This window comes from Micropterus dolomieu, linkage group LG19 (genome assembly GCF_021292245.1).
Source record: "Micropterus dolomieu isolate WLL.071019.BEF.003 ecotype Adirondacks linkage group LG19, ASM2129224v1, whole genome shotgun sequence".
In the NCBI taxonomy this organism is placed as follows: domain Eukaryota; kingdom Metazoa; phylum Chordata; class Actinopteri; order Centrarchiformes; family Centrarchidae; genus Micropterus; species Micropterus dolomieu.
Genome location: NC_060168.1, coordinates 14795586 through 14807613, shown reverse-complemented (window position 1 = coordinate 14807613; position 12028 = coordinate 14795586). Strand labels below are relative to the sequence as shown.

At 40.8% G+C, this 12028-nt stretch overlaps 2 protein-coding genes across 3 annotated transcripts in view; both read left to right on the top strand.

The window, feature by feature from the left end:
- Positions 1-548: 548 nt before the first annotated feature.
- clk4a (CDC-like kinase 4a) lies at positions 549-9705 on the top strand. Of its 2 annotated transcripts, XM_046030938.1 has the most exons (13): positions 549-696; positions 2808-2968; positions 5282-5516; positions 6145-6247; positions 6564-6630; positions 6756-6872; positions 7003-7169; positions 7261-7355; positions 7446-7575; positions 7659-7741; positions 8104-8183; positions 8314-8404; positions 8966-9705. In XM_046030938.1, exons 2-13 carry the CDS (start codon positions 2808-2810, stop codon positions 9137-9139), a joined length of 1503 nt encoding a protein of 500 aa, XP_045886894.1. In that variant the 5' UTR covers positions 549-696; the 3' UTR covers positions 9140-9705. The 2 variants fall into 2 exon arrangements, with proteins under 2 accessions (XP_045886894.1, XP_045886895.1); XM_046030939.1 differs by lacking the exons at positions 549-696; positions 2808-2968; positions 6145-6247 and having other exon boundaries at positions 5377-5516.
- A 923-nt stretch (positions 9706-10628) lies between these two features.
- col23a1a (collagen type XXIII alpha 1 chain a) overlaps positions 10629-12028 on the top strand; it is a 120299-nt gene continuing 118899 nt past the window's right edge. The window contains exons 1-2 of the mRNA XM_046031451.1: positions 10629-11196; positions 11827-11896. Of these exons, the coding sequence (XP_045887407.1) occupies positions 10903-11196; positions 11827-11896 (364 nt within the window). The 5' untranslated portion in view covers positions 10629-10902. The remainder of the gene's footprint in view (positions 11197-11826; positions 11897-12028) is intronic.

Genomic DNA, 12028 nt, shown 5'->3' with positions numbered 1-12028 from the left:
TGAAAAGATACAATTAAACCTGTGCGAAAGACTAGAATATGCTCTAAGGCAACCTAAAAATTGTCACAGAGTCAGCCATCTGATATTTTCCGGGAAACTGTTCAGTAGTCTAAATCCGACAAGGCCCTGCCACAATTCCTCAGATGTAAACATGGTCAGAAACTTATTTGAAGTTTAATTATATTGTTCGTTATCTGGAGAATAGGTTCCAGTCACTGTGCTGGATCTCAAGATTGGTGCAGTATTGAGCTGCAATGATTAATTGAATAGTCGACTAGTTGTCAACTGTTCAATTAATCGCCAACTATTTTGATAGTCGATTAATCGGTTTGAAAAATTATCTGATCCCTTTAATGTCATTGCGTGTTACAACCATGGTTACAACGAAAGCTGGAATCTCTCATAAAATAAACTGTTTCCATTCACTTAGACACACAACACTCACAGGCTCACACAGTAAAATCATGCATGTTGCCTGATTGTACCTGAAAGGATTTACCGAGGACAACAAAATCCATTGGTGAAGCGAGGGGGCGTTGTGTGTGTTACGTCATGGAATATGTTTAAGAATGTTCTATCAGATTCTAGAGAAGCTCGCCATCTTTGAAGACGGGAAATCAGAGGCATTGCACAGTTTCTTTGTTCATATAGTTCACATAACCGATAAACCGGCTCTTTCGTAATTGTTAAAGAAAGGTAAGGCCAACTCTTCGGTCATATTCATTTACCACTTAATTCTGTCACCTAACAGTTTAATGTATATGTGACTAATGATGGCTAACGTTAGCTAGTTAGCTTTTGCGAAATTCGACATCTCGCCAACATGGCAGATCTTTATCTTAATTAAGTTAGCTGTGGCTAGCGACGATAATGTAATTCCTCAGATACTGTAAGTTGGAAAATTGGGGCGTTGCTTTCTACAATGGTTGCATTTACAAAGTTGGTAGTTAGCTGCACTGGAATGTACATTAACGTTATTTAATGTAATAAGTTAGGCTGACTGACGATAATGTTGTCGAATGGGTGGCTAATACAGTTAGCATGCTCAACGCTCGACGGGCCTTGGGACCGAGATCTACACTCGACGACTTTCTGCTTTGTCTGTTCATCTGTAGCCTGTTGACTACTTAAAACTATGGTCAAAAGCAAAAAACACATTTCGAGTTACAAATGACCATATGTAAATACAACAGTGGATGAACATTTGAGTTGATGTGCACGATCTTAGGGCGTTAAAGACCTTCACAGGGATCAAGTCGTTGTGGAAACGTCGTCAACACGTTTACGTTGGCACCAAGATATAACCAACGTTAGCTAACAAGTTTTAGTGAGTAACGTTAAGTTACATAGAGTTGGTGAAAAACGTTACGGCCTTTTTTTGTTTGTAGTTTACGTTAGCTCTTGCAGGTTTTGTATTGTGCATTTCATTGTTTGCAGTCAGTTTACGTTACGCAATCATGATATGGTTTGGGAGCTGCGGCTAATTTAATGTTACATTGATGGATTTAGTCGCCGATTATTTCATTCAAAAGTTTGATTTATAGTTTCTGAGAGAACTGCTTGTTTTGTGTTTTGACCCAAGTCCAAAACGCAAGATGAAGTTCATAATTAGGCTGAAAGGATTAATCGCCAATATTACTAATAAAATTGGTCAGTTGACTGGTTGTTCCAGCTCAACTTGCCTTTAGGGATGTTTTATTACTATCGAATAGAACTAACGTTAATAATTATTTTAAAAATGCCTTCTTTTTTTTTTTTACTGGCCCCTGGTAGCTAGTGATGTGCGATACCACTTAATTCCTATATGATCCATTACCAAGTAATACCCAGCCTGGTATTGCCGATACCAATACTTTTTACATATTTTATTTCTAGTTTAATGTGACCTCCCCCCTCCCATTTCTGTATTTATGAGAGAAATAACGAGTAGGCTGTAGCCTTACCAATTCAAAATAATAGCTGCATAATGACAAAACATCAAAATACTGTCATATTCTTTTAATTTAATAAAAATATCCTGCTCAGAACAGCTGCTTCATAACATCATCCTATTATTGTGACAGACTTAATCTCAGATGTTTAATGAAGTTTGCGGTGTTGCCAAAGTATTTCACTGACTTTGCACACACAGCAACATTCACATACCTTCACAGCTAAAATACAGCCAGACGTGACTGTTTTTACAGTCAGCCAGTGTCCCTATTCAATCGTGGGAAATGTAAAGGGCTGCAGCGGCTCACTTCAAAGAAGCTCTGTCACAGAGCCATTGCTCAAGCATGACTTTGACAGGCGGAAGGAAAAGCAGTTCCTATCAACCAAGTACAATTAGATCATCCTGGTGACAGTAAGATACTCACTCCAAAATACTGAGTTTAGATATCGATCCTTATATGAGTATCGATCCTAGAGCACGAAACGTTGGTATCAGAAATATTGATACTTAAGGATCGATCCGCACATCACTACTGGTAGCAGCACATCACCACCAGGCACGTTCAGTTCAAAGAATGGTTCCCAGTGACAATCGACTAGTATTTCTGCTTGAAATGCCTAGCCCTACATGTTTTATTTATCGGTACTGTTATACAACTCCACATTTTAGCTGGTTACATGTAATGAAAAATAGAGAATTTTATTTATTTTTTGCATTGGGGGAGGGGTATCTCCACAAACAATACAATTGGTAATGCTGCAACTCCATGCCACACAAATTTTGCAGCTATTGATAAATAACAGACATTAAAGTCTTATGATCCAGTGGAATTCCAGCATATGTCATTTTTGCTTGTATTTTCTATGTCTTGCAGATGCGCCACTCAAAGCGAATGCGCTCACCAGGTGTCTGGCTGGATGAATACAGCTGGGAAGAGAGAATGGAGTGTCGTAAGCGAAAGAAACGAGATTCGCACAGCAGCGAAAGAGAAAATAAGTCCAGAAGAACTCACCATCACCAAAAGACGTATGAAGGGTAAATATCTCCATTATTTCTTGTGTAAAGTACCTACTCAAATTTTAAGATGTCTTTTTAGGGTTTCGGTTTCTAAAGTTATGAAACTTAACAGTTAAAGAATATATAAACTAGACCCCGACTGATGTGGAATTTCTAACCAATTTAGATATGTGTAGAGACATCACCATGATAACATCACATAAAACATTTTTAAAAAATACTTTTTATTGTTATAAATAGTACTTTAAACAAAAGCTCGGCTGACCATTTCAGCTGAATGCTGTGTTTTGTGGTGGATTTGTGGCTTCTGAATGCCTGTGTTGCTAACAGGGGAGTTGCAGAGTGCCCTCTTGTGGACAAACTATGCAACAATAACATGATTGATCCCTCTCTGTTTGTTATTTATCGGCTGTTTATAAATACCAATTTATCTGCATCACTTTAAAAGTATATGAGAAAACTGTTTTGAAAAATATTAGGATGAAAATAAGACAAATTGGCATATTGTGTGTGAGGAAATGGCAGCAGTTACACTGTGGTTTAATTGGGGAACAATTATTTATAAATGTAGATCTGTTGGGGTTTTAATGATACCACATTCATTCAGTCTGCATCCTGTTGACCATTATTATATTTGTAAACAACACGTGCTCACTATGAAGAGTGTATGTACACTGTAGACCTCTTACATATGCAGGGTTTTTCCTGCATAGAGAATTACATGGCATCTGCCTCCATCAGATTTGTTCCTGCCTTCACCTCCAGAGACAAAACTCTTGACGTTCTTGTCATGATAAACACTATATTCTAACAAGTGTTGCAATTTGTGTCATTTCTGTTATTGTGATTGCGGCATTTTGCTGATTTGGTGACACTTTGTTGTAATTAGCACAGTGCACTAAGAAAATACGACAGTTTTATATTGCCCGCAGGCATTTAAAAATCTGTCTGTTTTTGAACTCTACATTTGTGTCAATATTTTGCCAGCAGAAACAAATAGTTTTACAAGGTATTGAGTATATCAGAATTTGTGGTCACATTCTCAGTCTTAGAGCATAAACTTGTCACGTGACAGGCTTCACTAAGAACATACTGGGATCACTACTGAAAGTTTGAGATAAACATTTAGTATCCAGGAATTCACATCATCTACGCTGCAAGAGAGGATCCTGCAATGAAAACAGATTATGTTATATTTGATTTTAAATAACCTTTTTTAATGTAAATGAATACATTAGCTTTTATCTTGTATTTAATGTTGAACAGGACACCTTCTGTTTGTTTATCGTGATAATTATAATTTTCTTCAATCCTAATTATTAGAACTCCTAAAACAAATCTTTGTTTGTTTTCTTAATGCCATTTCATATTGACAATGTAGTCAATTTGCAATTTCAGGGTCATCTATTGGCGGTCTGTGCAATGTTAATGTCTTGCAATTGTAGCTTTTTGTGGGCATGTATGATGGCCCATGGGGTCACATTAGATGTTTCCAGATCTACTCTAATTTTAATTCTGTAGAGAGGCAGACTTCTTCCTGGATGACAACTGACACCACCAGGGTGCTAGGGTGCTAGAGGTTTCTTGTTCTTTTTTAGATGCTTAGGTGCTAATGCTGGGCAGGTGTGCTGGAAGTGATTGGAAACATTCTGAGCAAACATTAGGATGTTTAAGAGAAAGTCATATGTATGAAATTGCTGGAAGGTCTTAGGACTTTTTATGTAAGGAATAAACATTTCCCTTGAGACCCTTTTTTAGACGTGCATTTCAGATTGGAACAAATGGTACCACATAGGTGTTCACTTCTGGCGTACGTGGTTGTGCACGTGTAGAGTCACCGATCGTATTACGCAACATCAGATTGTGCTGACAGGCTTTCAGCAACTTTCAATGCCTCACACCTTCTCTCTGACAGTTTGGCTCTCTGTCAAGGTGCATGAGTTTTAAAGAAGGCATGCTTTTGGTTTCCAAGGAGACAGCTATATGAATGTTAAAATTGCCCTCCAAATACTATTTGTAATTAATTTTTGCATCCTCCTAAAGTACTATTTTGTACAGTGATAATCCTTTAATAAAATGCAGCCTCCCATTGAACAGGATGCTTGGGTGTTTGGTGGTTGTAAATCAGTTTGTTTCTAATTACAAATGTTACGTAAAAGGATCAGGGGATAGAGTGTCAGGCAATAGGCGGACCATTAGCACCTTCATATACAGTCTTCATTTTAGAGCTTGATCACAGACAAGGATCCCGGCTGTTCCTGACCTACTCTAGTCCTTGTTTTTGATCTGTTTGTGTTATTTTATTTTTATATTTTTTTGGTTTGACTACAGGCACTACCTGGAGAACCGCAGTTTGAACGAGCGACTGGACAGTCGGGAAGGCCACACCCAGGACCGCAGATTGGACATGGCCTGTGAGGAAGACAGTCGTGAAGCCACTTGCAAGGACAGAGACCGTGACTGGCACCACTACAGCAAGTCATCCGGGCGTAGCGGTCGCAGCAGGCGAAGCAGCCGCAGACACAGACGGCGCAGGCGTAGCCCCTCACGCCACAAGTCGTCCTCGGTACGAGAACCTCCTCCTCCCTCTACCCCCCCTCTCCTGTCTATACCACCAAATCGTCATTATCACTGGTGTTTAGCCAATGCTTTACACCTATCTCTTTGACTCTGTGTCCTACTCTTCAGTGTTAAGCATGATTTCCAGTAATAGGGGACTTGGGGGCTCAGGAAGTAAGGGATTCTGAGTGTTTATAGACTTGCAAGAGAGAAGCGGACCCAGTATTTGTGGTGAAATCTTAGTGGGCAGTTATGGGACGTGATGGTAAAGAATTAAGTTTTATAGGAACGAACAAAGAACTACATGTAGAAAGACTGTAATCAAGTTCAGTTTTTTCTGTACTACTCTGAGAAAGTCTCTCATCTGAAAATCTTGTTGCCATGTTTTTCTTCTGTAACGCACACTATGTGGTGGCTGGCGCCCAATTTCTCTGACGGGGCTGAATTTGAATTTGCTGCTCCGTCCTTCCGTCCATTCGCCTGGCGGTGTTACTGAACGGGCCGAATCTATCCACCCCTACACCTCCCCCCCCTTGGCCTGGTTGAATGAATGACGATGTCGCATTGTGGTGGCCTGGTGCTGGCTGACTGATGGGTTATTGATGTGATGGCGGATTGCGGCGGTTCCGGTGCAGAGGAGGAGCCATCACCGCAGGAGCAGGAAAAGATCCAGGAGTGTTGAGGATGATGACGAGGGTCACCTCATCTATCACAGTGGAGACATGCTGAGAGCGAGATGTATAGAATATATACCTTTTTTTTTCTACTGTTGTTCACACTTTGTCTCTCACTCTCTTGTTGTCTGGTTTTTACTTCCAAACATTAATTTATAGGCTGATGTATTTGGGCCATTTAGACTTAATATTTTTGGTTAGATATGGCTTGTCAGTGTAACATATTTAGCATTGAGTTGTATGCCAGTGTTCAGAAGCCTGTGTGTGTATAGCAGCGTAGCTAAACAGAGCCATGTAACATCAGCCAGTGAACCAGCCAAAGGACAGTGTTTCACTTTGTCAGTGCTGTGTTTCTAACTTCAACTTTCTATTTTCTGTAGATGAGATTGTGTGTACTCTAGGAGAGGGTGCCTTTGGGAAGGTTGTGGAATGCATTGATCACTCTAAGTAAGTATTAATCAGGAAATATTCCTTACAGCTCAAGGTTTTTAATTTTTTTTTTTTTTTCTTACTGTTTCTTACGCTCTTTTTTCTCTCGTTTGATGTTTAAAAATATTTTTGTGTGTTTCCAGTGATGGAGCTCGAGTGGCTCTGAAGATCATAAAAAACATTGACCGCTACCGTGAGGCAGCCTTGTCTGAGGTAGAGGTGCTTAAACAGTTGAAGTCCCTCGACTCTGATAAGAGATAGTAAGTCGATCCATAGTAACTTCATACCACAAAAGCCTAATCACCTTGTGGTTATCACATATGTAAATATGTTCTTATTTTGCCACATAAGAAACTTATTTGTACCTACTCTACATTTCCTCCCCTTCAGTGCTTGTGTGCACATGCTGGACTGGTTTGACTACCACGGCCACGTTTGCATCGCCTTTGAGCTGCTTGGCCTTAGCACCTACGATTTCCTCAAGGAAAACAACTTCCAGCCTTTCCCCATAGAACACATCAGGCACATGGCGTACCAGATCATCCGAGCTGTGCTGTGTGAGTAATAGACACAAGCATTCACAGAAAATAACAGTATGCTGTAAAAACAACAGCTTGTGTTAAAAATGTATGTATTCTTGTCTTTCAGTTATGCATAAGAATAAGCTGACTCACACAGATCTGAAGCCAGAGAACATTCTCTTCATTAATTCAGACTATGTTATGGAGTACAACCCTGATATGGTAAGCGTACCATACCTGCTGAAGTATTGTCAGAAGTCTTTGTTTGTGCCGGCGGCTGTGTGAGAAGCATAATTTTGTGTTTTTTCGCAGAAACGGGATGAAAGAACATTGAAGCACCCTGATGTGAAAATTGTGGACTTTGGTAATGCTACATATGAACACGAGCACCACACCTCGGTGGTGTCGACACGTCACTACCGTGCTCCTGAGGTCATTTTAGGTAAGTGGCTCCTTTCCTCTTTTAAAAGCACTGCAGCTTTATGGATCCTTTACTGGTGACTAGGTAACCATTGTCTCTTTCAGATCTGGGCTGGGACCATTCCTGTGATGTCTGGAGCGTAGGCTGTATACTCATCGAGTACTACCTTGGATCTACTCTCTTCCAAGTAGGTGGCAGTAGAGAGCCTAACTGTTACTACTGTAACAATAGGTTCGTTTGACTTCATGTGGCACTGCGCAGCACTGACTTAACGTGACATTTAGCAGCCTGCAGCTGCTTTTCTCCAGCGGCACAAAAATGGAACCACGCTATTGCCTGATCGCGCTGCATTTTTCTTTGCAAATGCTGCAAGATCAGTCATTTATCTTGTCATTTGTCCGACTTGATGGCGCTGTTTTTATACCCCTCCTGCAGTTACCTGCAGTTAACGTTAGACAATCTAGTCGGCGAAAGTCAGCCGCTGTCATATTGAATGCACCTATTAACCATGGTGTTTGGTAATGAGAGTAATATTATTTTCTTCTTCAGACCCATGACAGTAAAGAGCACCTTGCTATGATGGAGAGAGTCCTGGGCCCCATCCCCACAAAGCTCCTGCAGAAAACAAAGTAAGACGACCGCTAACTGGCCTTTTTAAACATTTCTGTGGGTTTTTATAAGGCCATTTGAATATAAGCCCTAGATAGATTTATCTTGTCTGGATTTGTAATAATTTTGTGGTGATTGTGTGTTGTACAGGAAACAGCGCTATGTTCACCGGTGTAAGCTCAACTGGGATGTGCACAGCTCATCTGGGAGATATGTCAGGAAACACTGCAAGCCCCTGAAGGTATGAGGAACACTATTCTAGACAGTCAGTGCTGGAGTGATCCTGTACTCTAAGAATCACATCTGAAAATAAACCTTCCAGCAACTCTGATGTTTACATGTTGCATCATGTCAGCTAGCAGTGACACTACAATGAGAACAGGATTCCTAACTTGCTGCATGAAGCCATTGAGCCCAGCTGTTGGTCATAAAACGAGTCCAATTTGTAAACTAACTGTGTCTAAGTGAAATACACGCCTGCTTTGGTGTTGATGGACGGCACCTCATCTAAACTAAGCTAGTTGTTTTCCCAGCAGCCAGTCTTCATCCTATGCTGAGTTAACACATCCCAATTATTTAAATATATTTCAAGGATTAAATTATTCTTTTGTGTTTCTTTTAAAACACTTTAAACTGTGACCTCATAAGTTCAATTATCATCTGAAAGTCAATTAATTGATTGTAACCACATTTACCATAGTAGTTTACACGTGTAATTTAGAACATTGGAAATGCAGAGCACTAAGTTAACCATGACCTATTTTAAAGAGACTGATTTACAAATACATCTTTTCCCCATCAGCATTACATGATGTCTAAGGGCGAGGACCACCAGCAGCTGTTTGACCTGATAGAGAAGCTGATGGAGTATGACCCAGCTAAGCGCCTCAGTCTGGAGCAGGCCCTCCGACATCCCTTCCTCTCCTGCTACCACAAGAGCAGAAGCAGCAGCAGCAGCAGCAGCAAAAAAGACTGAACTCCTGAGCCTGTAAACCTCTGACCTGAAACCTCGGTCAGGGCCTGGCTGTCACCATGACATTTATCATGGTACTTGGCCCCTACTTCCTGCCTCTCCAGGAGAGGTGTACCTAAACAGACTGTATCAGTCCACTGCCCTGCTTCGCTGTGTCCTGTCCTAAACCAGTGTGTTTCTTAGTCTCACTCCTGAACAGGTTTTGTTTTTTCATCTGTGGCATGTTCTCAAGTAATGCATACCTCATTTGATTTCTATTTATTTGCCATTGTAATTTAATTTGTAGCTTCTAATAATATACTGGTAGAGCTGTATTTTATTCATTATCAGTCCAATATTGTCCTTGTTCTCTCTGCATTGCTGTGGGTGAAGGGTCATGTAGCCGATGGAGAATTGCTCTACCCTGCATTATTCTCATGAGTAATTTATTCAGCATTATAGATGTACATAAAGGTATTGCGGGCAGAAAATCCTTGTACATAGAATTTGTTCAAATTTATTTTCACTGACTGGTTATGTAACTTTTGCAGTATCATGTACATTTTCTCAATAAACGTGAATGGACAGAAGTGTCTAGTGTGTAATGTACCGAGATGGAGAGACGTTCACTTCAGTGCAGTAGCTGCATTAATCCACAGGACGGCGCTACAAAGCTTTATTATCGTTGGACAACCCAACATGGTAGAGCTATCAGGGCATTAACCTAAATCTAACCATGTTGGCATTGATATGAAAAATAAATATTTAACAGAAAATTAGAATTTTTTTTTTTTAAATAAAAATATTTACCTGTTGAGATTTCAGCCTCTTGCTGTAAAACAATATGTATTTAAAATGTTAACATTAACGCCGACTACAGACTGTTCCGAGGGAAAAGTAGAAATGGTTTGACAACAAAAACAATTGACATACTCCAAACTATAAATAGGAAATTGGACTACATTATTTTTGTAATTCACGCTTCTAGGTTGAATGTGGGAACAAATTGCCTTGATCGTAATATGGTCATTTACATCCTTTGTGAACTGTCGTTTTCTGAAGACGATCGACCATGTATTGTGCACAAGATGCGTCCCTTGTTGACGATTTAAGGCGACATACAGTCTAGTTTAAGTGACTTTTTGTTATTCAGACTTAAATGGGAAAACAGGAACCAGATCTTCCCGCTCGTGTATTTGGAAGTCTCATAAACAAGTGATCGAGCAACATTCACAATTTCTCATTAACGAGGCACACTGTTCTAGCAGTCCTTTGTCCACTACAGTGGGTTTGGAAAAATATTAGCTGCAGTCAGAGTGGACATTATTGATCTGGTCCAGTGAATTTGGCAAACCCTTACAGCTGTCAATCCGCAGCCTCCCACGTGGTCAGCAGGGCGGGCGCATCTCAACTAGTTGAACTTGCAACTTTTTAGGGAGGCAAACAATTGGCCCTGTTGGTAGTTGCAATTGCAGGTCCACGTACGATAGTCCCCGACAGGAAGCAACGACCTGCTAGTTGGTTGGCGCCGCTTCTCTGGTTTTCTGGACATCCAGATCGCTCCCATCTGTGCCTGGCGTAAACCCGTTGCGCACTGCTGCTGCCTCTTCCCAGACTAATTTGAGACAGCGCTTTGAACCCCGAGTGTTCTGGAGTTAGAGTTGTGAATGTGTTAGGTGCGCTGCTTAGTTTGTCCTCGGAGCCTGATCACAGTTTGGTTACAAAACTGCACCAGCAAAACAAGCTATTTTCTTTTCATTAAGAGGACTTTGAAGCAGGATTTCAGCATGGATACAGACAGCGATTCTATCGGGGAAAGTAAGCCGGTGTGTCAGTGTACGCCCAAGTCCCTGGTCCAGCGGTGGCTTTCGGGTTTTCCCATCGCTCTGTGTTTGCTGATGTCCCTGAGCTCCGTCACCGTGTGTCTTCTGATGAGCTTCAGGACCTACCAGCTGGAGAACCGGCTGCAGATGGAGATGGACAAAGCGTCCAGCTTCCACCCGCAGCACAGGGTCTTTCTAAACGAAGATGGGACCCTAATTCCAGAGCTGAGCACACCAATAGGGAGGCTCGTGGAAGAGGTACATGACGTCTATTGTGAATTTAATTAAAACTGTTTGATGAATACAAATATTGTGTATGTGAACCCTCAAAAGGGGCGCTGCTCGCCTGTGCGTAAAGTGTGCGTAATAACAGGGAACATATGCAGTGAGGTTTACAAACGCACAAACATGGCACTTTTTGGCAATTGCACCCTAATTATTCCCCCTAAAATCACCCCCTAATAATGCGTGATCTTAGGGATCAGCCGTGCATGCAGCTGGCCAATTAGTTTGCAGTTAAAGCTCTTTATAGGGTGACATAACCACTGATGATACACACCAACCTATAATTTTATCACGTGGAAAAGAAACTGAGGAGACTCCCTTCATTCTAGAGCTGTATGTAACGGGAGAAAGATTACGATCTCAATATTGTTATTGCTCCTCATTAGGATAATTTTAGTCGTGTTGCGTTCTCTGAATGTTTGCTTAATGATTTTCATTTATCCCCGTTTGTTTGACAAATCTGAACTATTCTGGCTAACAGAACGTAGTCAAACCAAATGAAGATTTAAAATTTCATAACTTATACTGTTTCAGATTGAGGGTATATTCATGTTTGAGAATAGTGGGTATTGTCTTACACTGGAATTTGCTCTGTGTCTGCAGAAAGTGGTGGTGCTGATGCCGAAATTGCGGACAACTAGGGATGTTGGCCAAGAGTGCTCCTGTCCTCCAGGTACCTGCGCCACTTAACAAAACACACAATGAAAACATACAAGACACTAAAAACAAGTACCCTATCAGGTTAAAGTTACAGCCATGACTGACTTCTTGTGAAACCTGATTGTTTGTCTGCCTATGATGCTTT